The sequence below is a fragment of the Entelurus aequoreus genome, linkage group LG05 (genome assembly GCF_033978785.1).
Source record: "Entelurus aequoreus isolate RoL-2023_Sb linkage group LG05, RoL_Eaeq_v1.1, whole genome shotgun sequence".
Classification (NCBI taxonomy): Eukaryota; Metazoa; Chordata; class Actinopteri; order Syngnathiformes; family Syngnathidae; genus Entelurus; species Entelurus aequoreus.
Genome location: NC_084735.1, coordinates 71,481,735 through 71,505,495, shown reverse-complemented (window position 1 = coordinate 71,505,495; position 23,761 = coordinate 71,481,735). Strand labels below are relative to the sequence as shown.

At 39.3% G+C, this 23,761-nt stretch overlaps 1 protein-coding gene across 4 annotated transcripts in view; it reads right to left on the bottom strand.

Annotated features, from left to right (window-relative positions):
• The window catches only part of LOC133650982 (rap1 GTPase-activating protein 2-like), a 44,134-nt gene that overhangs the window by 1,898 nt on the left and 18,475 nt on the right, over positions 1–23,761 (bottom strand). For 2 of the 4 annotated variants that reach the window (XM_062048812.1, XM_062048814.1), the window contains 21 exons: positions 16,322–16,406; positions 16,066–16,101; positions 11,076–11,108; positions 10,790–11,002; positions 9,314–9,417; positions 9,083–9,161; positions 8,172–8,225; positions 8,007–8,090; positions 5,330–5,430; positions 5,148–5,277; positions 4,915–5,070; positions 4,590–4,661; positions 4,424–4,510; positions 1,869–2,015; positions 1,704–1,808; positions 1,532–1,623; positions 1,336–1,440; positions 886–973; positions 752–818; positions 558–628; positions 433–465 (listed from right to left, as the gene is read on the bottom strand). In XM_062048812.1, the coding sequence (XP_061904796.1) occupies positions 454–465; positions 558–628; positions 752–818; positions 886–973; positions 1,336–1,440; positions 1,532–1,623; positions 1,704–1,808; positions 1,869–2,015; positions 4,424–4,510; positions 4,590–4,661; positions 4,915–5,070; positions 5,148–5,277; positions 5,330–5,430; positions 8,007–8,090; positions 8,172–8,225; positions 9,083–9,161; positions 9,314–9,417; positions 10,790–11,002; positions 11,076–11,108; positions 16,066–16,101; positions 16,322–16,406 (1,921 nt within the window). In that variant the 3' untranslated portion in view covers positions 433–453. Of the gene's footprint in view, positions 1–432; positions 466–557; positions 629–751; positions 819–885; positions 974–1,335; positions 1,441–1,531; positions 1,624–1,703; positions 1,809–1,868; positions 2,016–4,423; positions 4,511–4,589; positions 4,662–4,914; positions 5,071–5,147; positions 5,278–5,329; positions 5,431–8,006; positions 8,091–8,171; positions 8,226–9,082; positions 9,162–9,313; positions 9,418–10,789; positions 11,003–11,075; positions 11,109–11,353; positions 11,402–16,065; positions 16,102–16,321; positions 16,407–23,761 lie in introns of all 4 variants that reach the window. The other 2 variants (XM_062048811.1, XM_062048813.1) reach the window with 2 other exon arrangements.

The window sequence follows — 23,761 nt, the reverse complement described above, 5'->3', positions numbered from 1 at the left end:
TGTAAATCATTGATGCTAATAATAGGATGTAGATGGCAGAGCATCAAGCTGACACAGTTTGGGAAAATTAAGCCTTACTTTATGTTTGAGTGTTTTCTAATAGACATACTTGCATTGTTTGCATGAAAAATTGCAAACGTATCTAAAGGCAGTATGGCTGAGTCTTCAATGAATGCTGTTTAAGTGATTGTTTCCTTGCCAATAGTCGGTATTTAGTCTGTAACCGGACGTGATCTCACAAGCAACAAAGGTATCATAATATGGCACTGTTTGATTTTACGTGATTCGATCAAATTCGGTACCCATCCCTATCTCTGATAAATAATAACAAGTACATTTCAGACACTGTTTCTGTTTGGTAGGTAAGGATAGGACAGGACAAAAATTATTTTAAAAAATGATGAATGGTTACAAAAAAAATTCAGTACATACCTTTTCTTTGTTCATGCATGTCTATTGTCCTGTCTAACAGCACAGTGGAAAACAGAGTTACAAAGTCAACAAAAGTCAACAAAAAAAAACAAAAGCATTTTTTTTGGTACACAACTGTGACTTACTGCACTCGAGTGGCTCAACTTGTCAAAACGAAACTTGAGGTTAGCTCTTGGGGAGTTTTTGTTTTTCAACTCTGAAGATATGGAAAAAGAGACATGGGAAGTGAGGATATCAAGTAGAGCTAAATTAAACTGTTCATTTAAATATTTGTTATAGTTTGTCAGCGTGTGCGTGCAGCATGACATGTTGTGCTTACCCGTGGGGCTTCGACAGATGATGAGTGGTGTTGAACTTTGACCCTCTCCTGTCACAGGATGGACAACCTACACACCCAAAAATTGTTTAAATAAAGGGAAAACATATTTATTTTATGGTGCGGGCGTGTCTCACCAGGTGAGTGTCGTCACCAGGGAGGCTGAAGCTGCACGTGCTGGAAGTGGATCTGGAAATTTTACTACAATCTTTTTTCAAGCAAATTCTGCAATAAAAAAGGACAGGTGTTTTATGATGTTGATGACGCTTACGGTTCATGTTGGAACCTCAATCATGAGTGTCCCAACTTATGTGTGTTTTGAGATAGTAGCTGTCTCTCGGCTAATTGTTTTGCTTTAAGTGGCAAGCAAAAATTTGAGTTACAAACATCCTCCGCCATTCGTTAGTGTAGCAAATGTCACAGAGGACCCCACAAGATCCCCCCAAAACATCTTGTCTTACTTGTACAGTAAATATGCCAGAAGACTATAGTAAAGGCAAATAAAGAAAAAGCCTTTTTTTTTTTTAAACCTGCTAAGCTAACATTAATTATGTCAAAGGCTACATTTTAAGTTGATTTACACTCACCTTTCTCGTGGACCCGCCTCTGGAGAGCTGGGATTGGACGGCAGCTCAGACTTGACCTCCAACGTCTGCTGGCAACTGTCAAAGCTCCTCTGGTCACCGGGGAAACTAAATCAACCAAAGTGTACACAAGAAAGAATTTGGTTATGTGTTTTTGGCTGATACGTAGGTTGTTTGTCAGATAATTTAGCGAGGTTACCCTCTATGGCTGTGTTTGTCTGTTTGGCTGTCAACACTCAGCAATCGAGGGAAGAGACCTGAGCGACGTTTCACTGGAGATTTCACATTATACTGATAAAAACAAATCAATCAGTTAACGCTTTCCTTTAAAATCCTTAACAACAACTGCCAATGGAAAACAGCATAGTCACCTCAGAGCTGATGTGTGCCAACCCCCCTCCACTCAGACTGGTAGGCAGACCTGCCCCGCCCCTCGACATTGTCTCCATGGAGACGCTTCGTCCTCGCATGGCCCTCTGAAAAGTAAAAAAATTGAAAAACAAAACCACATTTAAAAAAACAACTATTGTAGTTACCTTGATGGATTCCAGCAGACCACCATGGGCATGTCCATTTTCGGCCCGTGCGTCCTCATCGAGATTTGTTGTCAATCCAAGCATTCTCTGGGAGCGTCTTTGCAGCTCATCATGGAGGGTGTCCAGTAGCGCAACCCTAGTCCGTTCCTAAACAAACATGAGCACGAAAAAACTAATTAAAAAAAGAAAAGCACTCAGGGACCACAGACCCAGACGCCAGGCCCTATCTCCCAATAGTAAAAATGCTTTAAAAAATCCTGAATCCAGACGGCGATCCGGATTACCCCTAAAATCGAATAACTGTTTCCTTATTCCATTTGTGATATTTCATCATAGTTTACCCAAAATGCGCACATAACGTTTTGAGGTATGTTGGTAACTAACAAACTCCATCGAATCGAAGGATACATGAAATTGGTATGTCTGTACATGTTTAGTTTGTTCATCTGTCGCTTCCAAACAGGCTCCAAGCGGACTCTGCTTGGGGTGCATTTATTCCATAGTGCAATGAAATCTGTGAGTGAAGGCGGGCCGCTAGCATACACACACAGAGAAAGCTTAGCCTCGTCACATAAAGGGACGGCGTGGCGAAGTTGGTAGAGTGGCTGTGCCAGCAATCGGAGTGTTGCTGGTTACTGGGGTTCAATCCCCACGTTCTACCATCCTAGTCACATCCGTTGTGTCCTTGGGCAAGACACTTCACCCTTTGCCTCTGATGGCTGCTGGTTAGCGCCTTGCATGGCAGCTCCCGCCATCAGTGTGTGAATGTGTGTGTGAATGGGTAAATGTGGAAATACTGTCAAAGCGCTTTGAGTACCTTGAAGGTAGAAAAGCGCTATACAAGTATAACCCATTTAACCCATTAATGTAACGTACTGTACGTAATGTAACGGACCCCACATGTCCCTTGACATGTGGGGTCCCACAGGGCTCAGTTTTAGGACCACTTCTCTTTTCTATTTATTTACTTCCCCTGGGCTCAATCCTAAGAAAGCATGATATTTCTTTTCATTGTTATGCCAATGACACACAAATGTATTTTCCGTTAAAGAGAAATCATGCCTCTTCAATACAACCATTACTTGCTTGTCTTAATGATATCAAGGCCGGGATGGCCCTAAACTTCTTAAATTTCATTGAAAAGAAGACAGAAGTAATGGTGTTTGGACCTAGTGGTACCTGTGAGCTCCCCCCTGTTGACTTTGGCCCCTTGGCTTTGCACGTTAAGCCCATGATCACCAACCTGGGCTTTCGTATTGACAGTGATTTTAAATTGAACCGTCAGATTGGGGCAGTGGTGAAAGCCAGCTTTTTTTTATTTTTATTTACGTCAGCTGGCCAAGGTTAAAAACCTTCTTTATAGGCAACAGTTAGAGACAGTAATCCATGCCTTTATCATATCTCGGCTGGATTACTGTAACTCTTTGTATTTTGGAATTAGTCAGTCCTCCCTCTCACGTCTGCAGCTGGTCCAAAATGCAGCTGCCCAACTTTTAACAAACACAAGAAAAAGAGAGCACATTACTCCTGTTTTAGCCTCCCTCCCCTGGCTGCCTGTGTCTTTTAGAGTCCATTTTAAAACGATCTTACTCGTTTTTAAATCCTTACGTGGTCTTGCCCCACCATACCTCTCTGAGCTGCTCCACCTCTATGCCCCCAACCGGTCCCTCAGGTCAGCTGATCAGCTGATTCTGGAGGTACCCAAAACAAAGCGCAAGCTCAGAGGGGACAGAGCCTTCTCTGTTGCGGGTCCCAAACTCTAGAACGATCTCCCTCTCCATGTGAGACAGGCCCCTTCTTTGGCTATGTTTAAGACCCTTCTTAAAACCCATTTTTATTCACTGGCTTTTAACCCAGCGTGAGCTTTTAAACTGTTTTTAGCTTTTAACTTTTTTAACTGTTTTTAACTTTTAAACTGTTTTTTATCTAACAAACTGTTCTTAGGATAATTTATATTTGCTTTTTCAATGTGTATTTTTATTTCTGTTTTAAATGTTATTTTTTAGTCTGTCCTTTGCCTCTATTTCTTTGTGGTGTACAGCGGTGGTGGTGGAACATTGACGGGAGTTCCAAAAACATATTATTTTCGCCTGTTTTCTGCTCATTTGTCAAGTATTAATTTTGCAAAAGTCTATTTTGGGGAAGAATTATGACGCTTCACACTATTTGATGACGTATTGGTCAGATGAACGCGAACGGAGCATTCAGACTGCAGTCACATTCCGTACATATCTGATTTATATCCCCATATGAAAGCGGCCAGGTACAGATTAAAAAAAAAAAAAATCAGAATTGCACTGTTCACATTGACATAAAAGATCCGATACAACACACATATGGGCAAAAAAATTGGAAGTGGCCTGCAGTGTGAACAAGGCTTAATTAACTAAGTAACAACCTAACTAACTTACAGACAAACAAACCCTGGTGATTACGTATTGTCTCCTGCCATAAGTGATAATGAATCTAGTGAATCTAGTAAGGAGCCCTGCAGTACACCACAACTGTACAGAAACAGTTTTAGGAAGTTTTCTCGCATGCAAATGAAAGGTTACCTCTAGTCGGGCAAAACGAATGCTCTTGTAACACGCCAGCTCTGCGTTGATGAGCTTCGTCAGAAGAAACTCTCTGAACTCCGGACCCTGAAAGGATGAAACAATGGCAAAATTCTTAGCAGTGACTTAAATAACCAGCACTTAATTGACCTCTGCATTTTCTCACCTTCTTAAAAACAGCTTGATTTGGTAGCGGCGGGCCAAACGGCGGCACATCCTCCCGTGCTGTAACAGACACCTGTCAATCACACATTGTCTTAGAGTCAGTAAAATACTATAAACGCGAGCATCTTTTACACAGAGATCAGGCAAAAATGTTGGATGACATTCCGTATTGGTACCATATACTTGTATATTGAACAGAGACATGAAAAATGGATGCGTGCAATAAATCCGGCCTGTATGGGGTATATGGTTAAAAAAAAAGCAATTGATGGAGGATCTAAAAAGGAGCCCTGCGGAGCACCACTGGTATGCGAACAAGTATGTACCTTGTAGCTTGTGTTTTCAGAGCACGGATTCTCCACCTGCACAAGGACGAAGGCGTGGAGGAAGTTGGAGGCGATCATGTCTGGGACAAAGGGAGTGGCCTCCTCCTGGAACACCACAGCAACGATATCGTTCCCTATGTGGCGCTTCCTCTGGAGCTGAAGACAGATCAAAGGCAATCAACATTCTGTGTCCAGCTGTGATTCAGATTTGTTCTTAATTTCTCATTTGTTACCTGCTGGGTGTCTCCCTCCGTGAAAGGCAGCTTGGTAGAGACGTGGAACATGACCTCTTGCTGTCTGTAGACCGTGTAGACAGACTGGGAACCTGTCTGGCCGTGGGACACATCCAGACCTCCACGAAACCTGCAAAGGGAATGTTCAGTGCCGAAATAGAGCGGATGACTCTGTTACTGACCCTTTAAAGTCCTGCAGCTCCACAGTGTCCCCGAGCAGCTGAAGGAACTCTTGAAACGCCGGCGTTTCCTCATTGTTCCTGAACAGCTCCTCTTCGGACACCTGACAGACATTAACAAGATAAAATTTTGATCTATCGAATAGGGGTGTAAAAAAAATCGATTTTCGAATGAATCCCGATTCTTACTAGTAACGATTCTTAATCGATTAAAAAAATAAATAAATAATTTAAAAAATAAATAAATATATATATATACACATATATATATGTATATATATATATATATATATATATATACATATATATATATATATATATATATATATATATATACATATATATATATATATATATATATATATATATATATATATATATATATATATATATATATATATATATATATATATATATATATATATATATATATATATATATATTATTTTTTTTTTATCTGTCCTGTCCAGGCACTCAGGCAAATTGGTGATGTAGATGCCAATATCTGCTGTACAGATTTACTTTAAAAAAAGAGAAGTGCGGGATACTTCTTTTGTTGCCTTATTTGTATTCGACTTTATTAAATGTTTGAGTCGAATAAAAAAAGAAAAAAAAGTTTTCTTATAAGTAATATAGAAATTTATTAGAGCTGTTATCTAATTTATGGAGGAATGTCGTTAATCATAGAACTTGCACTCAATGTTATTAAAAATGTTTTGATTTTTAATCGAGAATCAATTCTGAATCAAATTATCACCCCCAAGAATCGAATCGACTCGTGTGGTGCCCAAAGAGTCACAGCCCTACTATTGAAAATAGACCCTTGCATGTCAATGATTTGTTTTATTATTTGGTTTGACGGCTAATCGCTGAGGGAAAGGAATGCTGCAGCTTTGAAGCCAGCAGAAGGCACTGTCTAGCCAAATGCCATCCATCCATCCATTTACTACCGCTTGTCCCCTATGGGGGGTGCTGGAGCCTATCTCAGCTGCATTCGGGCGGAAGGCGGGGTACACCCTGGACAAGTCGCCACCTCATCGCAGGGCCAACACAGACAACATTCACACTCACATTCACACACTAGGGCCAATTTAGTGTTGCCAATCAACCTATCCCCAGGTGCATGTCTTTGGAGGTGGGCGGAAGCCGGAGAACAGCAGTCACGGGGGGAACATGCAAACTCAATTGTTGATGACTGATGATAACAACCAAACCTAACCCCCACCCACCCCGGATTGTAAATAATGTAAATAATTCAATGTGATTATCTTGTGTGATGACTGTATTTTGATGTTAGTATATATCTGATAGTATATATCTGTATCATGAATCAATTTAAGTGGACCCCGACTTAATCAAGTTGAAAAACTTATTCGGGTGTTACCATTTAGTGGTCAATTGTACGGAATATGTACTTCACTGTGCAACCTACTAATAAAAGTCTCAATCAATCAATCAATCAAACTCCACACAGAAAGATCCCGAGCCCAGGATTGAACCCAGGACCTTCATATTGTGAGGCACACATGCTAACCCCTGTTCCACCGTGCTGCCCGTCTAGCCAAATGAAAATTGAGTAAGAAGAAAATTCTCTCAGGATTTATAGCAGGAAGATGCTTTGACAAAGACGTAACATTTTGTAAGTACAACACTGTATACGGTATGCCTGTTATTGTTTCTTAATGTATACAACTACATTTAAAATATTCAACAACTGTGAGAACCATGGACATTACTTAAGAGTATCAAAAATTGGCTTTTTCTTGGGTTTTTTTCACCATTCACAGTAATCTTAAAACTAGAGGTGTCTTCACGCAACTTTTTCACTTCTAAAACAGCGCCGATATTGGAGTCTTGAGTATTGGACAATACCGATATTGGTCCGTGTACGATATCAACATGAATTATAAATACTTATATTAATTTATAGTGTGGAATGTTATAGGAAAAGTTTGATCAAGTGAAATTAGTCAAACTGAGGTCATGGTAGGTATAAAAAACACTAACGTATTTATTATTAACTTTCTGAACTGGACTTATGCTGTATTTAAGTTGAAGTGGAGTGGCAGTAGTTTTTTGGGGACTCCTCGTGGCCACAAAAATGCATTAAGTTAAGCTCATGACGCAGTAAATTCAATTATGCGGACATGTTTGTTCCTGAATACTTTTCGGCGACTTTGCATCTATAAGTAATATGCAACTATAATTATTTAATACTTTTTTATAATGAAAAATATTGTCTTTTAGACTGCAGTATTGTTTAACTAAGGACACTTATTATGTACAGTATGTGCTTAGCGGTTGTGTTACTGCTAGCGCAAAGAAGCTTATACACAGCCTACCATTTAACCTTTTGTAAATGACTTCTCTAAAATATAAGAAAATACCAATCTTGTGTGCTTATTTGAGGACATTTAACGCTGCTGGACTGCCTGTATTGGAGCGATTATATTGGAGATTTAGATGCAAGCCGAAATAATACAATACTTGATTTTTCTATTTAGAACTATGTATATTACTTTGAATATTGCCTGTACAGTTAATAATGGTTTTATGATGTCAGAAGTTCACAATGATAGATAGATTAAAATAAATAAGAGTAATAAATAAGATTCATTTTAAAAAACACAAAATTTAAAAAATAGACATAATTAAATATAAAATATTGCATGACTATTACCTGTCCAAAGCGCTGGAAAATGACTCCAAACTTAAACGTGCTGTTCACCTCATGCTCGTCGTAGTTGACAATCAGTTGGGATGCCTTGAGATGGAAATAAATTTAAAAAAACCTTTCCTGTTAATCTGTTTGTCCTGGCAATCCAGTTAAAGTGTCTGAGCTCACCTTTGGGTAAAGGACAGGACTAAAACGTAGACTTGCTGCGTCGTCACATAATAGCTGCAAGTGGAAACACACAGAAAAACACACAAAGTCGGCCTCAGAAAATAGACTGGCGATGTGTGTGTGTGTGTGTGTGTGTGTGTGTGTGTGTGTGTGTGTGTGTGTGTGTGTGTGTGTGTGTGTGCGTGTGTGTGTGTTCTTGTATTTCTACCCTTCTTGAGACACCAACAAGGAAAAGTACCTTCCATATGAACAAGTTAGGACATAAATCATGGTCCCAATACGGAAAACCATTGCATCTAATAGAGAATGTCTCATTTGCACCCCTGGTGGGGAAATCTATCAAAATTAGGCTGGCCCCAAAAAGGAGGGATTTTTCACATTGACTGTGTGTCGCTTTTAAAAGTGCTCCCCCTCTGGTCAACATATGAAATAACAAGTATGTGTAAAAAGTTGAAGTGCTCCCCCTCTGGCCAACATATGTAATAAAAAAGTGTGTAAGAAATTGAAATGTGCTCCCTTTGGCCAAAATTAATTTAAAAAATAGATACAAAAATATGTATATACAGACATACTGTAATAACTTGAAGTAAATGATGAAGATTAAAACCCAATTACAAACAAAAAATCCCCCCCCCCCCAAAAAAAAATTAACTAAAAGCTTACCTTTTTTATATTCTCATAGTATGTATATATTATTAATGTTGTAAATACACATCTTAATATATAGAAGGTAAGAAATACAAGAATGTGTGTGTGTGTGTGTGTGTGTGTGTGTGTGTGTGTGTGTGTGTGTGTGTGTGTGTGTGTGTGTGTGTGTGTGTGTGTGTGTGTGTGTGTGTGTGTGTGTGTGTGTGTGTGTGTGTGTGTGTGTGTGTGTGTGTGTGTGTGTGTGTGTGTGCATATTTATACACCTTAGCTAGCTCTTGGACACTGGGAATATCAGGCAGCTCTGACACTGACAGGCGCTGATACATTGTCTTCACTCGAGACCTGACAGAGCGGAAAAGCACACTCACTAACAAACATCAAGTGCTGTAAGATGAACTTCTATTCACTGTATGGACTAAAAGTCTTGGGACACTCTTGTCTAACAAGGCTTTTAAGGTATGTAAAATTGATTGTCTTGTCCATGTTTTGTGTACCGGATGATGACGTGAAGGTGCTCCTGCTGATTGTCCTCTTCATGTCTTACAGACAGGAGAAGGTTTCCCACACTGCTGGATGAGCAAGAGAAATTTAAATGTTCCTGTAAGAAAGAGTGAGAGTATTTTGATCATTTGCATCACGAAATACTTTCTAGTACTAAAGTTACAAAACTTTAGAAATGTAGTCACTCTCTCAAATAACATTTTTAAATTAAGCTAAATAACAAAATACAGCTTCTTAAGGTACTGTTCTTTCAGAGTCAAAGTCTAAAATAAATAAAAATACAAACATTAAATGAAATACAATTAATAAATAAAAAGATACAATGATAAAAAATACAGTTTAAAACAAATACAATTATACATTAAAATTATAAAAGAATGAAAAAATAACTAGACTAAACTAAGCAATTCAATTCAGAAAATGTAGTTGCTCTCTCAGATAAAAGTTAAACTAACTGAATACAGCATTGCAGGGTTCGTTCCTTCTGATTTGCAAAATCTAAAATAGACGTAAAATAAAATAAAAACATAAATGAAATAAAACAAATACATAAAAAAGAAAACACACAGTAAAATAAAAAAATAAAATAATTATAAAATAATGAATTAAAACAACAACTAAACTAAACTAAGCAATTTAGTTTAATAAAAGTAAATGTACCATAGACATTATTTGAATAGAAATTTAACTAAACACAGCATCATGAGGTCCTTTTCCTTCTGATTTGCAAAATATACAAAACAAATTAAATTAAATACAAACACAAAATGAAATAAGCCAAATAAATTTTAAAAAAAGATACTATAATACAAATAAAAATTGTGGAAAAAATAAACAAAATGAAATAATAAATAAATACCTAAACAAAACTAAACCAAGCAATTCAATTCAAAAGACATAGTCACTCTAGCAAATAAAGATTAACCTAACTTAATACAGTATCAGAAGGTCCTGATCCTTCTGGTTTGCAAAATTAATGAAAAAAAAATAAAAACACAAAATAAAATAAAAATAAATAAATTAAAAAAAGATACAATACTATAAAATTACAAAATAATAAAACTATACAAACTAATTAATTTCAATTGATCTGGGACTGACTTAAAACGCTTTTTGTATTTAATACGGTTTTCAGTCTCAGAGTCAAATGCAATTCAATTGAATTGATAAACATTTCATCATGTTAAAACATTCAAAATGCATGCTTTTATGTATAATTTATTTTTTTCGTGTCGACTCACTAAATGTACAATATACAAACGTAATACAAAGTCTAATGCAGGCCTTTTTGGTATATGCAGCTATAGTAAATGCCAAAGCCACTGTACATTAGTTGTTAATTTAAATTTGCACATTTGAAGACATGCATACCTGTATAAAGTATCAATCAGAAGTTTAGACACACTTTTTGATGTTGTTCAATGAAGGTATGTCCGAACTCTGATGCATAATATACTCCCAAACCTCACCTTGCCCAAGAAGTACTTCCTGTATGCGCGTGCGGCCTCGTTGGTCTCTTCCAGGCGGTATCCACAATCTGCACCCGGTGCTTCTGCTCCCCGCTCCTCCTCTTTGGAGGTGGGGGGCGGCGCGGGCGGGGGAGGTTCCCCTAGGTCCTCGATCCAGTATCCTCCAAATTGGGGAAGGATGACTTGAGGATAGGGACCTCCCTTTTCTAACACCTGCATTCACATAACATCAATTACAGTACATTAAAGCGAGAATGTTTTTCAGTGATATCAGTGAGTGTCTCACCTCCTCAATCCTCGGATAAGGAATGTAATCATCCTGTTTGAAGACACAGCGAGAGAGAGCTGTCACACAAATACTGTCTTAACTTTGATGCTTTAACAGCGAAATCAGACGATGAGATGAAAAACAAGACGACCCTTGTTTGTCTCATTGCAGTTGTGATAAAAAAACAACATCCACAATACGGTGACGACCAACTCAAATAAACGAGGCCAGCATGAGCGTAACAAATGAGGAAATCAAAGTGGGTGGTGGATGTGAGGACAGACAGACAGACGTGCCTTCTGCCTCGGAGGGGCGGCCTTCATCTCTGCAGCTTCTGGAACCTGCTGCATCACACACGACAGCTTTAGTCAAACCTCACAAAAGCAGGCCTGCGGCGAGGTGTAGTCACCTTGGCGGAGTTGTTGTCGCTTTCTGAGCCAAGCGTATACGACGGAACTAATGAGGGTTTAAAAATAAAAACTGACACAGTTTGTTTGGCTCCAGAGAACGAGGAAGTTGTGTTCGGCCTGAACGACAGCTCATTAGACTCCTTTGTGGATCTAGTTATGTAATAGTGATGGCAGACAGTTGATTCACTATAAATTGTATGTGGATGATTTAAAATGCTGTCACTGAGCCAATAGACCAAGGAAATGTGTATGTACTAAGATTAATAACACAGCATCATTGTGGTCCCTTGATAGTGTGAGAATATGCCTCCTAGTAGCTGTGTGTTGCATAGACGATTATAAAAGTGTAATCTGATTGGATGTTTAAGTAAGCGCCATAAGACAATGCCATGGCAGCATTTCAACGTCTTTACTTTTCTATCCAAGAGCTACTGTTTGATTGTCTCGCAGAAACAATCGTCAAACAATTATTTGGGCTAAAAAAATTGGGGGGGCCGAAAGCCGACTGCACGTAAGGTAACTATATATATATATATATATATATATATATATATATATATATATATATATATATATATATATATATATATATATATATATATATACAAATATATATGTATATATATTTATATATATATACATATATATACATATACATATATATATATATATATATATATATATATATATATATATATATATATATATATATATATATATATATATATACATATATATATATATATATATATATATATATATATATATATATATACATATATATATATATATATATATATATATATATATATATGTATGTATATATATATATATATATATATATATATGTATATATATATATATGTATGTACATATATATACACATAATATATTAATATAAAGGATATATAATAATGATTAATACAGTTGGAATTTAAGAGTATGTGAAAGTTGAACTCCTGGGACGGCGTGGCGAAGTTGGTAGAGTGGCTGTGCCAGCAATCGGAGTGTTGCTGGTTACTGGGGTTCAATCCCCACCTTCTACCTTCCTAGTCACGTCCGTTGTGTCCTTGGGCAAGACACTTCACCCTTGCGCCTGATGGCTGCTGGTTAGCGCCTTGCATGGCAGCTCCTGCCATCAGTGTGTGAATGTGTGTGTGAATGGATGAATGTGGAAATACTGTCAAAAGCGCTTTGAGTACCTTGAAGGTAGAAAAGTGCTATACAAGTATAACCCATTTATCATTTATTTACCTTGCTTACTTCCGTGACAACCTTTTTAAAGTTTTGTAATCAATCACAAATATCATGCAGCTAAAATGCGGCACGTAAGTGTGGGTAAGTGTGGAGAGTGTTTAGAATTTTTCCTATCATTCATTGCAGGGGATTTAAATGGGTGTATTTTCGAACTATGTAGTTTTTTTTTTAATGATGTCCACAAAGTGAGTGTGTTTTGTGTCACCATGTGTGTTGACTTCCTGTGTTTGTTGCAATTTGCGCCTAGAGTAGGAAAGGTTGTCTGGATTGAGTCATATAATTAAATGCTGTGCTGTAGACACTTCAACGTAAAATTAATGGTTGTTGACTTGATTTGCTCACATTGTCCACAAGACAGCGAAAAAGTAATAGCATTTAGGCTGTCAGCTCTTTATGATAAAATTAAATTCCTTAATTAATTTGTGATGTCTCGCGAGCCAAACTGAAGACGCTGGCGGGCCGTACTTGGCCCGCGGGCCATAGTTTGGACACACCTGCTTTAATCAGATCAATCACACTTTTGAATTTTTCACTGGGGTATGCATTGACCACCATGTAGCAACCTTTTGGGTTGCCATCCTGTTGTTAAGGTAAAGTAGCATGTGCAGACAAAACAAATGTGTGATTGATCTGCGTTTATATGTGATCAATGCGATAATTTTGTGATTAATCGCATCCATTATAGTGTTAACTTTGACAGCTCGAGTAATAATCTTGAGATGAGTTAGCTATTGTGCAGATGGAAGGATGTTTTTTCTTTGACCCCAAATTGAAAATAAAGACAGCCAATTAAATTAATGAATTAAGTAATACAATTAAAAATCATTTATCAAAGTGTCCAATAATTCATTAAATAAATTGCTAAATTATTGAATCCAAAATCAATGGACATAAATTAAACCTGTAAAAGTTTATTTACCCCTTTATTAATTAAGGGGGAATAGTTATGTTGACACCGTTATTGATCATTTTGTGTGTGTGTATATATATATATATATATATATATATATATATATATATATATATATATATATATATATATATATATATATATATATATATATATATATATATATATATATATATATATATATATATATATATATATATATCCATCCATTTTCTACCGCTTGTCCATTTCTGGTCACAGGGGGGCTGGAGCCTATCCCAGTAAATATATTCCTATATTAGGGGTGTGAATCTTTTGGGCACCACATGATTCGATTCGATTCTTGGAGGTAACAATTCGATTCAAAATGTATTCAAACCGATTCTCAATTCAAAATCAATACTTTTTTAAGAAGGTCGAGTCAAGGTTAGATGATTAACTACATTTTTCCATAAAATAGTTAAACAGCTGCGATAAATTATTATGTTACTTAGAAGAACACTGGTTTTGTTTAACAAAATGCTACACAGACATTTAATAAAGTCAAATAGAAATAATGCAACAAGACTTCTCTTTTGTAAAGTATACTGAACAAAAATATAAACGCATCACTTTTGCTTTTGCTCCCATTTTTCATGAGTTATACTCAAAGATCTAAAACTATTACTACATACACAAGACCTATTCCTTTCAAATATTGTTCACACATCTGTCTAAATCCGTGTTAGTGAGCATTTCTTCTTTGCCAAAATAACCCATCCCACCTCACAGGTGTGGCATATCAAGATGCTGTTTAAACAGCAGGATCATTGCACATGTGTTCCTGCTGAGGCTGCCCACAATAAATGTGAAGTTTTGCTTTATTGGGGTCTGGGGAGGGGTCACAAAAGCAGTCTCACGCAGTGCAACACACAGTACAACACATCTCCTTCCCATAGAGTTGATCTGTTTGTTGATTGTGGCCTGTGGGATGTTGGTGCACTCCTCTTCAATGGCAGTGCCAAATTGCTGGATATTGGCAGAAACTGGAACACGCTGTCGTATACGCCGATTAACCAGCATCCCAAACATGCTCAATGGGTGACATGTCTGGTGAGTATGCTGGCCATGCAAGAACTGGGATGTTTTCAGCTTCCAGGAATTGTGTACAGATCATTGTAACATGGGGCCATGGATTGTCATGATGCAACACAATCTGATGGTCTCGGGTGAATGGCACAACAATGGGCCTCAGGATCTCGTCACGGTATCTCTGCACTTGCGTTCATTGTCCATAACATACGCCTACCCATACCATAACCCCACCCCCACCATGGGCCACTCAATTCACAATGTTGACATCATCAAACAGCTCTCCCACACGTTGTCTGGCATCTGCCCTGAACAGTGAAAACTGGGATTAATCCGTGAAGAGAACACCTCTCCAACGTGCCAGACGCCATCGAATGTGAGCATATTCCCACTCAAGTCAGTTACGACACCTAACAGTCATGTCGAGACCCCGATGAGGATGACGGGCAAGCAGCTGAGCTTCCATGAGACAGTTTCTCTCACAGTTTGTGCAGAAAATTATTTGGTCAAACCAATTGTTGCAGCAGCTGTCTGGGTGGCTGGGCTCAGACGATCATGGAGGTGCACGTGCTGGATGTGGAGGTCCTTGGCTGGTGTGGTTATCCATGGTCTGCGGTAGTGAGGCCAGTTGGATGTACTGCCAAATTCTCTGAGAAGCCTTTGGAGATGGATTATGGTAAATAAATTAACATTCAATTCACGGGCAACAGCTCTGGTGGACATCCCTTGCAGTCACTGTGCCAACTGCACGCTCCCTCAAAACTTGCGACATCTGTGGCATTGTGCTGTGTGATAAAATTGCACATTTCAGAGTGGCCTTTTATTGTGGGCAGCCTCAGGCACACCTGTGCATTAATCATGCTGTTTAGTCAACATCTTGATTATGCTACACCTATGAGGTGGGATGGATTATCTTGGCAAAGAAGAAATGCTTACTAGAGAGACAGATTTGTGAACAATATTTGAGAGGAATATGTAAGTTGTGTGTATAATAACAGTTTTAGATATTTAAGTTCAACTCTCGAAAAATGGGAGCAAAAACAAAAGTGTTGCATTTATATTTGTGTTCAGTGTAAATCTGTACAGCAGATATGGGCATCTGCATCAACAACATGATTTGCCTGAGGGGCTGGACAGGACCAATTTAAAAAAAAAAAATGTTTTAAATGTTTAACTTTATAAATCCCGAGGGCCAGATTGTGGACGCTGGCGGGACGGATCTGTAGTTTGGAGACCCCTGGTTTAGCAGTACAAAAAACCCATATTGTATTTATAATAATACACAACAAACATAATAATAAGGCAGAAATATATTTTGTAAATTGTGTTTTTTTAAATTTCATACCAAATAAATAAATAATGCTGTTCAAAAACTCCTTACCTCCATCTTGTCCATCATGTCAAAGAAATGGGCCGACTGCAGAGAGAGATCAGCATTAGCTTTGTTCTGAAATGTTGTTTGTCCTCTTAAAAACGGATCAATGGCTTATCTGCTATTAATCTATTTCAGTGTCACATGCGTGGTCAAAAAGTCAACATGTAACCATGGCAACTGAGACAGATGGGCCTCAAACTGTTCAACTCTCACTTGTTTTTCAGGGTAATTGCACTAGGGAAGGGTCATATTGATGCCTTACCTTGGTGGTGGGTGGTGCGGTGCGGGGCGGAGAGGGCGGGCAGTCGCCATCCGGACCATTGGAGGCGGCCAGGAGCTCTTGTTTGCTGCACAAAAAAATCACTGTCTTAAAACACTTCTAGTCACTCAAGTGCTTTGCTTGCGGTCCATCTTCTTGTGTAACAGTGTCCCAACATTGCCATCTTGCGTGTGAAACAAGTTGTTTTGTCTATTAGCAAGCTGGTCAAACATGGTAAAGACCACCAAAAGTCAACGTTACTACAAAACAAACTAAGAGATCAGATTGTGTGTGTGTGTGTGTGTGTGTGTATATGTGTGTGTGTGTGTGTCCTTATTTATCCCAGCATCCCAAATCATCATTACACTTGTCACAGCAGCACGATGAGTGTGTCTCTAAAGATAGAGCTTCAATCTGCCCAGAGCCTCCTGAGATTCAACTGTGGGTGACTTCATATTACACACACAAACCCACACTCGCACTCACACGTGCACACACACGCACACAAACAAAGTTTAGTAGGGTGAAGGGCGCACATCATAGCATTTTTCCTGCCAAAATGTCTCCACAAAGAAAATATACCCTCACAATAAAGGTGTCAAGACAACAAACAACACCCACACCCATGCACACACACAGTGTAATCAACTCCTCCAGCCAGCCAGAAGGAACCATCCATCTCTTCAGGCTCTGGCAGGTCGGACTTCGCCTTATTATTGCAGTAGTTATATGGTTCTCCATCCAGGTTTAAACTTTACTACTTGGGGTTGTCATTCTAGTCACACAAACGCTGACAACTTGTATGACAAATAAAGATGTGATAAGCAATCATTTTTCTTGAAAATAAATGAATTAAACCTTACAAAAAAACCTGTTCAGTAAAAGGTCAATTTCCATATTACAACCATATCCTCCAGAGAACCATTCCTCGTCTGCTGTGGACATTTATCTAATTTCTAATTCTTGTGTTAGAGTTATATATTTGGGGAAAAAAATACAATGCAAAAAAAGGAAATATTGTATAATATCTAAAATATCGTAGGGTTTTTGAAACTTAAATTTTTTTTATATTAAAAAAATTATTATATCTAAAAAGTCAGTGGTAACAAATACCATGTGAACAGAAAAATAATTTTACAATTCATCAACAACAACAAAAACCAACATATTTGGTGTTGAGGTGAATGTGTAAGCTGAAAGTGAGTTCCACAAACATGGTATGTATGAAGATTTGTCGATATGCGTGTGAGACCTGGGGATAGATACGGAGTATGAATGTGCTGTAGTGAACGATCGTGTTGAACGATCATGTTGTCCGGGTACTTTGGAGCAATGTCGTAGGATAGCACCAAGCTCCAAGGATGGTGTGAAGAAGATATGTCTTTAGAAGGTGCAGAGAGTTGCTACATCCCATCTCAGCTTCAATGGATAGGTACCAGCTTTGATCGGGTCTTTAATACGCAAGAGACGAAGTGCTTTTCTTTGAAGTCTGCTGTATGCAGTGCAGTACTGAGTGCAGTGATACGTGCTCCACTCCAGATTGAGTTTGAAGTTAGAAGTTTCAAGTTTATTCACAATACCATATTACAAATTACAACAGTAGTGATATCCATTTAAGGATGGTGGTAAGTGAAAGCGTCCCCCAGATAAGCTAGAAGAAGCTTTTGGTAGGGGGTCCAATGGATCATAACAGAACCCCCCCTTAAGGACAGATTTCAGATGTCTCCTGAAACAACTAAAAAAATGTTCAAAAGTCACGGGCGGGCAGAGGGGGGACTTGGTGGTGGGTCGTCAGGTCAAATGTCCCCGAATCCACCAGGGACGAGTCAGGTGGCGGCAGCGAGTGGAACGCCGCTGCAGCAGGCGAGGCGGGGGACCACGGAACAGCCACATCCATGCCTGTCGAGGAGGTGGATGCGAGTGGCGCCAGAACTCCAGCAGCCGAAGAGTTCTCCGCCTAAGTCCTGGGCGTCGCTGCTGTTGGCGCAAAAGGCGTCCATGAATAGGCCACTGATGGAGCCGCGTGCGTGCGCCTAATGGCTGCTGCTGCGGGACGCCAGTTGGAGGTCGCGGTGGCGACGATGCTGGAGATGAGGGCGGGGACGCCGGAGACGAGGAAAAGGGCGGCGCCGTGGGACGTCCCGCCGGAGATGAGGAACATTGCGGCACAGTGGGACGGAGACGATGACGTTGTTGTGAGAGGAGCAAGTGGCGTGTCTGGAGGCGCCTCTGGAACTTGAGCGGCTGGCGGAGGAGGCAGCTGTGGTGCTGGCGCAGGAAGCAGCCGTGGTGATGGCGCAGGAGTTAGCCGTTGTGCTGGTGCAGGAGCTAGCCGTGGTGCTGGTGCATGCGCTAGCTGTGGTGCTGGCGCAGGTTCTAAGTGGCCTAGTCATTAGAGTGTCCGCCCTGAGATCGGTAGGTTGTGTGTTCAAACCCCGGCCAAGTCATACCAAAGACTATAAAAATGGGACCCATTACCTCCCTGCTTGGCACTCAGTATCAAGGGTTGGAATTGGGGGTTAAATCACCAAAAATTATTCCGGGCGTGGCCACTGCTGCTGCTCACTGCTCCCCTCACCTCCCAGGGGGTGATCAAGGATGATGGGTCAAATGCAGAGAATAATTTTGCCACACCTCGTGTGTGTGTGACAATCATTGGTACTTTAACTTTAACTTTTTTAACCGTGGTGCTCGCGCAGGGACCAGCCGTGGTGCTGGCGCAGGGACCAGCTATGGTGCTGGCGCAGGAGGTGGACAGGGTGGCGTCTGCAGGTCTACCGGGCTAGCCATGACCTTGGCAGAGGTGGTCTGGCTGGATATTGCGCTTGGCATGCTGAAAACGATGACGGTGGTGGTCGAGCAGGAGATGGCCGTTTCGCTGGCCACAGCTGTGCCACGCCACTAGAACAGCTATCAGCCCTAGCCCCCCTTGTGACTTAGATGGGGCTTCCCACTGTGGAGTGACATTAGGCGCGCTCCCCTGCGAGGATGCATTACAAACCCCGTTTCCATATGAGTTGGGAAATTGTGTTAGATGTAAATATAAACGGAATACAATGATTTGCAAATCCTTTTCAACCCATATTCAATTGAATGCACTACAAAGAAAAGATATTTGATGTTCAAACTCATAAACTTTATTTTTTTTTTGCAAATAATAATTAACTTAGAATTTCATGGCTGCAACATGTGCCAAAGTAGTTGGGAAAGGGCATGTTCACCACTGTGTTACATGGCCTTTCCTTTTAACAACACTCAGTAAACGTTTGGGAACTGAGGAGACACATTTTTTAAGCTTCTCAGGTGGAATTATTTCCCATTCTTGCTTGATGTACAGCTTAAGTTGTTCAACAGTCCGGGGGTCTCTGTTGTGGTATTTTAGGCTTCATAATGCGCCACACATTTTCAATGGGAGACAGGTCTGGACTACAGGCAGGCCAGTCTAGTACCCGCACTCTTTTACTATGAACCCACGTTGATGTAACACGTGGCTTGGCATTGTCTTGCTGAAATAAGCAGGGGCGTCCATGGTAACGTTGCTTGGATGGCAACATATGTTGCTCCAAAACCTGTATGTACCTTTCAGCATTAAGGGCGCCTTCACAGATGTGTAAGTTACCCATATCTTGGGCACTAATACAACCCCATACCAGCACAGATGCTGGCTTTTCAATTTTGCGCCTATAACAATCCGGATGGTTCTTTTCCTCTTTGATCCGGAGGGCACGACGTCCACAGTTTCCAAAAACAATTTGAAACGTGGACTCGTCAGACCACAGAACACTTTTCCACCTTGTATCAGTCCATCTTAGATGAGCTCAGGCCCAGCGAAGCCGGCGGCGTTTCTGGGTGTTGTTGATAAACGGTTTTCGCCTTGCATAGGAGAGTTTTAACTTGCACTTACAGATGTAGCGACCAACTGTAGTTATTGACAGTGGGTTTCTGAAGTGTTCCTGAGCCCATGTGGTGATATCCTATACACACTGATGTCGCTTGTTGATGAGGGATCGAAGGTCACAGGCTTAGCTGCTTACGTGCAGTGATTTCTCCAGATTCTCTGAACCCTTTGATGATATTACAGACCGTATATGGTGAAATCCCTAAATTCCTTGCAATAGCTGGTTGAGAAAGGTTTTTCTTAAACTGTTCAACAATTTGCTCACGCATTTGTTGACAAAGTGGTGACCCTCGCCCCATCCTTGTTTGTGAATGACTGAGCATTTCATGGAATCTACTTTTATACCCAATCATGGCACCCACCTGTTCCCAATTTGCCTGTTCACCTGTGGGATGTTCCAAATAAGTGTTTGATGAGCATTCCCCAACTCTATCAGTATTTATTACCACCTTTCCCAACTTCTTTGTCACGTGTTGCTGGCATCAAATTCTAAAGTTAATGATTATTTGCAAAAAAAAAAAAAAGTTTATCAGTTTGAACATCAAATATGTTGTCTTTGTAGCATATTCAACTGAATATGGGTTGAAAATGATTTGCAAATCATTGTATTCCGTTTATATTTACATCTTACACAATTTCCCAACTCATACGGAAACGGGGTTTGTACATTGTTGCCCCTTGTCCTGTCAAATTTGCGGGACACAGCTAAAATGTGTCATCCACATGCATTATTACGATATTGCGTGACAAATAAAAGCTCTATCATCGGCCATATTTATATCATCTATATCGTATATTGTCTATATCGCGGACTCTTATTGTGTATTACTACTACCACCACCACTAGTAGGCCAGCTAATATTAGTACTATTGCTAGTGACAAGTATTCCTGCTAGTTATTGTTTGTGTTTAGTCTGCTCATTTGGGTGGCGTGGCTCAGTTGGTGGAGCGGCCATGCTAGCAACTTGAGGGGTGCAGGTTCGATCCCCGCTTCCGCCATCATAGTCACTGCTGTTGTGTCCTTGGGCAGTATACTTTAGCCACCTGCTCCCAGTGCCACCCACACTGGTTTGAATGTAACTTATATAATGGGTTTCACTATGTAAAGTCCTTTGAGTCACTAGAGAAAAGCGCTATATAAATATAATTCACAAAATCACCTCCTCACTGTGGGGTCGTTAATGTGACATTTTCAGGAAAAGACAAAAGCAGCTCAGCCGGCGGCATGTGCAGGGAGGTCAACAGCTTTGTTAAAGTTCAGACAAAGGACATAATGCAAATCACGTAGTAGCAGGAGGGCAGCATGATCCAGATGAGAAACGACAAACAAAATATCAAACCAACGCACAGATGTGTCCCGTACATATTAAGGCTAGTTGGCAAAACAACAAGACAGAAGAAAACATTTTGTGTAACAATACTGACTAAAAAACATGCAGGAAAAACAATGAAGAAACGGAAAGGTCACAGGGTTGAGAAGTTGGAGACATGAGACCTGCTGAGGTGGAAAAGGTCACATGGTGAGGGGCTTTATACGTGTGTGTTTGTAAGAGAGAGAGGACAGGTTGGTATTTGTCCAAAAAGGTCATTTTGACAGTTAAGACTTGGGTTAGGGTGAGGTCACTAATGCACCAGACACTTAATTCGGCACAAGGTGCTAAAGAGGGTCATAAATTCTGCCTGTACAAACCTGATAATACACTATTTTCATCATCATTGTTTGCAGTGGTATAGAACAGCATTTCATTATAAAATAATCTGTTTGCATCCTCAAATTGATAAGGAATTTAAAAATATGATCAGTTTTTATTTTAAGGCCACACTCATTATTTCCACAGACAGCTGCGTATCACAGCTGACGTCCTTCATGTCTGACTAAGACATGAAGGACACGATGTCCCCCAAAGGCAAATCCTAACATAGATCGCAACCTGCAAAGCCATGGGAGATGCTCATCATAATTGATGAATGGATTGTTATAAATTTGGTAGATTGTGTGGACATGATTGTTGATTAATCTTGGCGCAAATGCACTGCAATATTTGCAAGCTCAACCTTTTTTGTGCCAATTAAATAAATAAAATAAACAATGAATTAGTTAATTAAAATATGGGTAAATTTATAAAATTGTCCAATTCTTAAATAATTATGTTTTATAAACATTTCAGTTTTAGATTCAAGAATAATTTCTGATTTATTTGCAATTTAATAAAAAAATTTTTAATTAATGTTTGGCAATTTGGGGCACACTTGTAGAATAACAAACAATGTCAGTTATGGGAAGTTCAGGTATACGGTACATCCAACACTTCCACTATGAAAGCATTATTCTGCTCAAAAATGGCATGTAAACATGAGTTCAGAACATCCCAGCAGGCACAAGACATTAAAACAACATTAAGAACTTGTTGAATTAGGTCCGGACGTTGAGCAACTCAAACCTAACGTTCGAACAACATGCTTTTTGACAATGTGAAATTAATGTTGGATTCTGACGTTGAATTGACCATTGAATTTTGGTATTTTACAACACATATACTACGTTGAAACAACTTGCTTTTTGACAACATTTATTCAATGTCAGGTTGTTACGCTAATTTGACCATTGAAATTTGGTAATTTCCCAAAACGTGGATCCATTGTTATACATCAACGTTGTCTTACAAGTACAACTATTTTCTATTGTATTCTATATTTCTATTTTGCAATGTTGTTTAGAAGTCAGTTTTAAAAAACATATATGTATAATCAACGTTGTATCAAGGTCTTGTGCCTGCTGGGATTCATGGTGGGCGTCTCTCCTACCATCGAATACATTTTTAAAAGACAGTTAATCCATTATTGATGTCTCCAATTAGTCTCATCGATTTGTCTTTGGTAAATCATCAGCTGTCCCAGTGGATATGTCAATATTAGCCAGTTGAAATCCAAGCAAAATTAGATAACAGAAATCAAGGTCAACAATAAATATTTTTGACAAACAATATATTTTCTGTCTTACCAGGCACTTCTCTTCAGTTATATTCAGTATACCAAAAACTAAGATATATTACTTGCCAAAATGCCATTTTACTAGTTTCAAATGCTTTTGCAAATGTGTTAGTCAACATAAGTACAGGCTACTGATTGTAAGTATTGACCTTATTTTTAGGTTTTTATTTTTTCGTTTTTTGCTACATTTCCCAGCATTTTAAAGAGCTTTAACGGCAATAACTTGTTTTATTCCATGCTCATATTCAATGTTTTATTTGCTTTTGAGGCTTTTTGTCATCAAATACGGATGTCATCACACGTGCACACACACATGCGGATGCACACACTTATGTCACTTTTGGAGCCCAGCCATGTACACAGACAAACACACACACGCACACACACACGCACACATAACACACACACACACACACACACATTGTAAATCTGCTCCACCTGCAGGGGCATCCATCCTCCGCAGACATTGCTGTCTGTCCTTTGGTAGTTATTTTTAGGGATGGCGATTGTTCTCATTCGGTGCTGAATTATTCATATGCGTAAACAACGACATA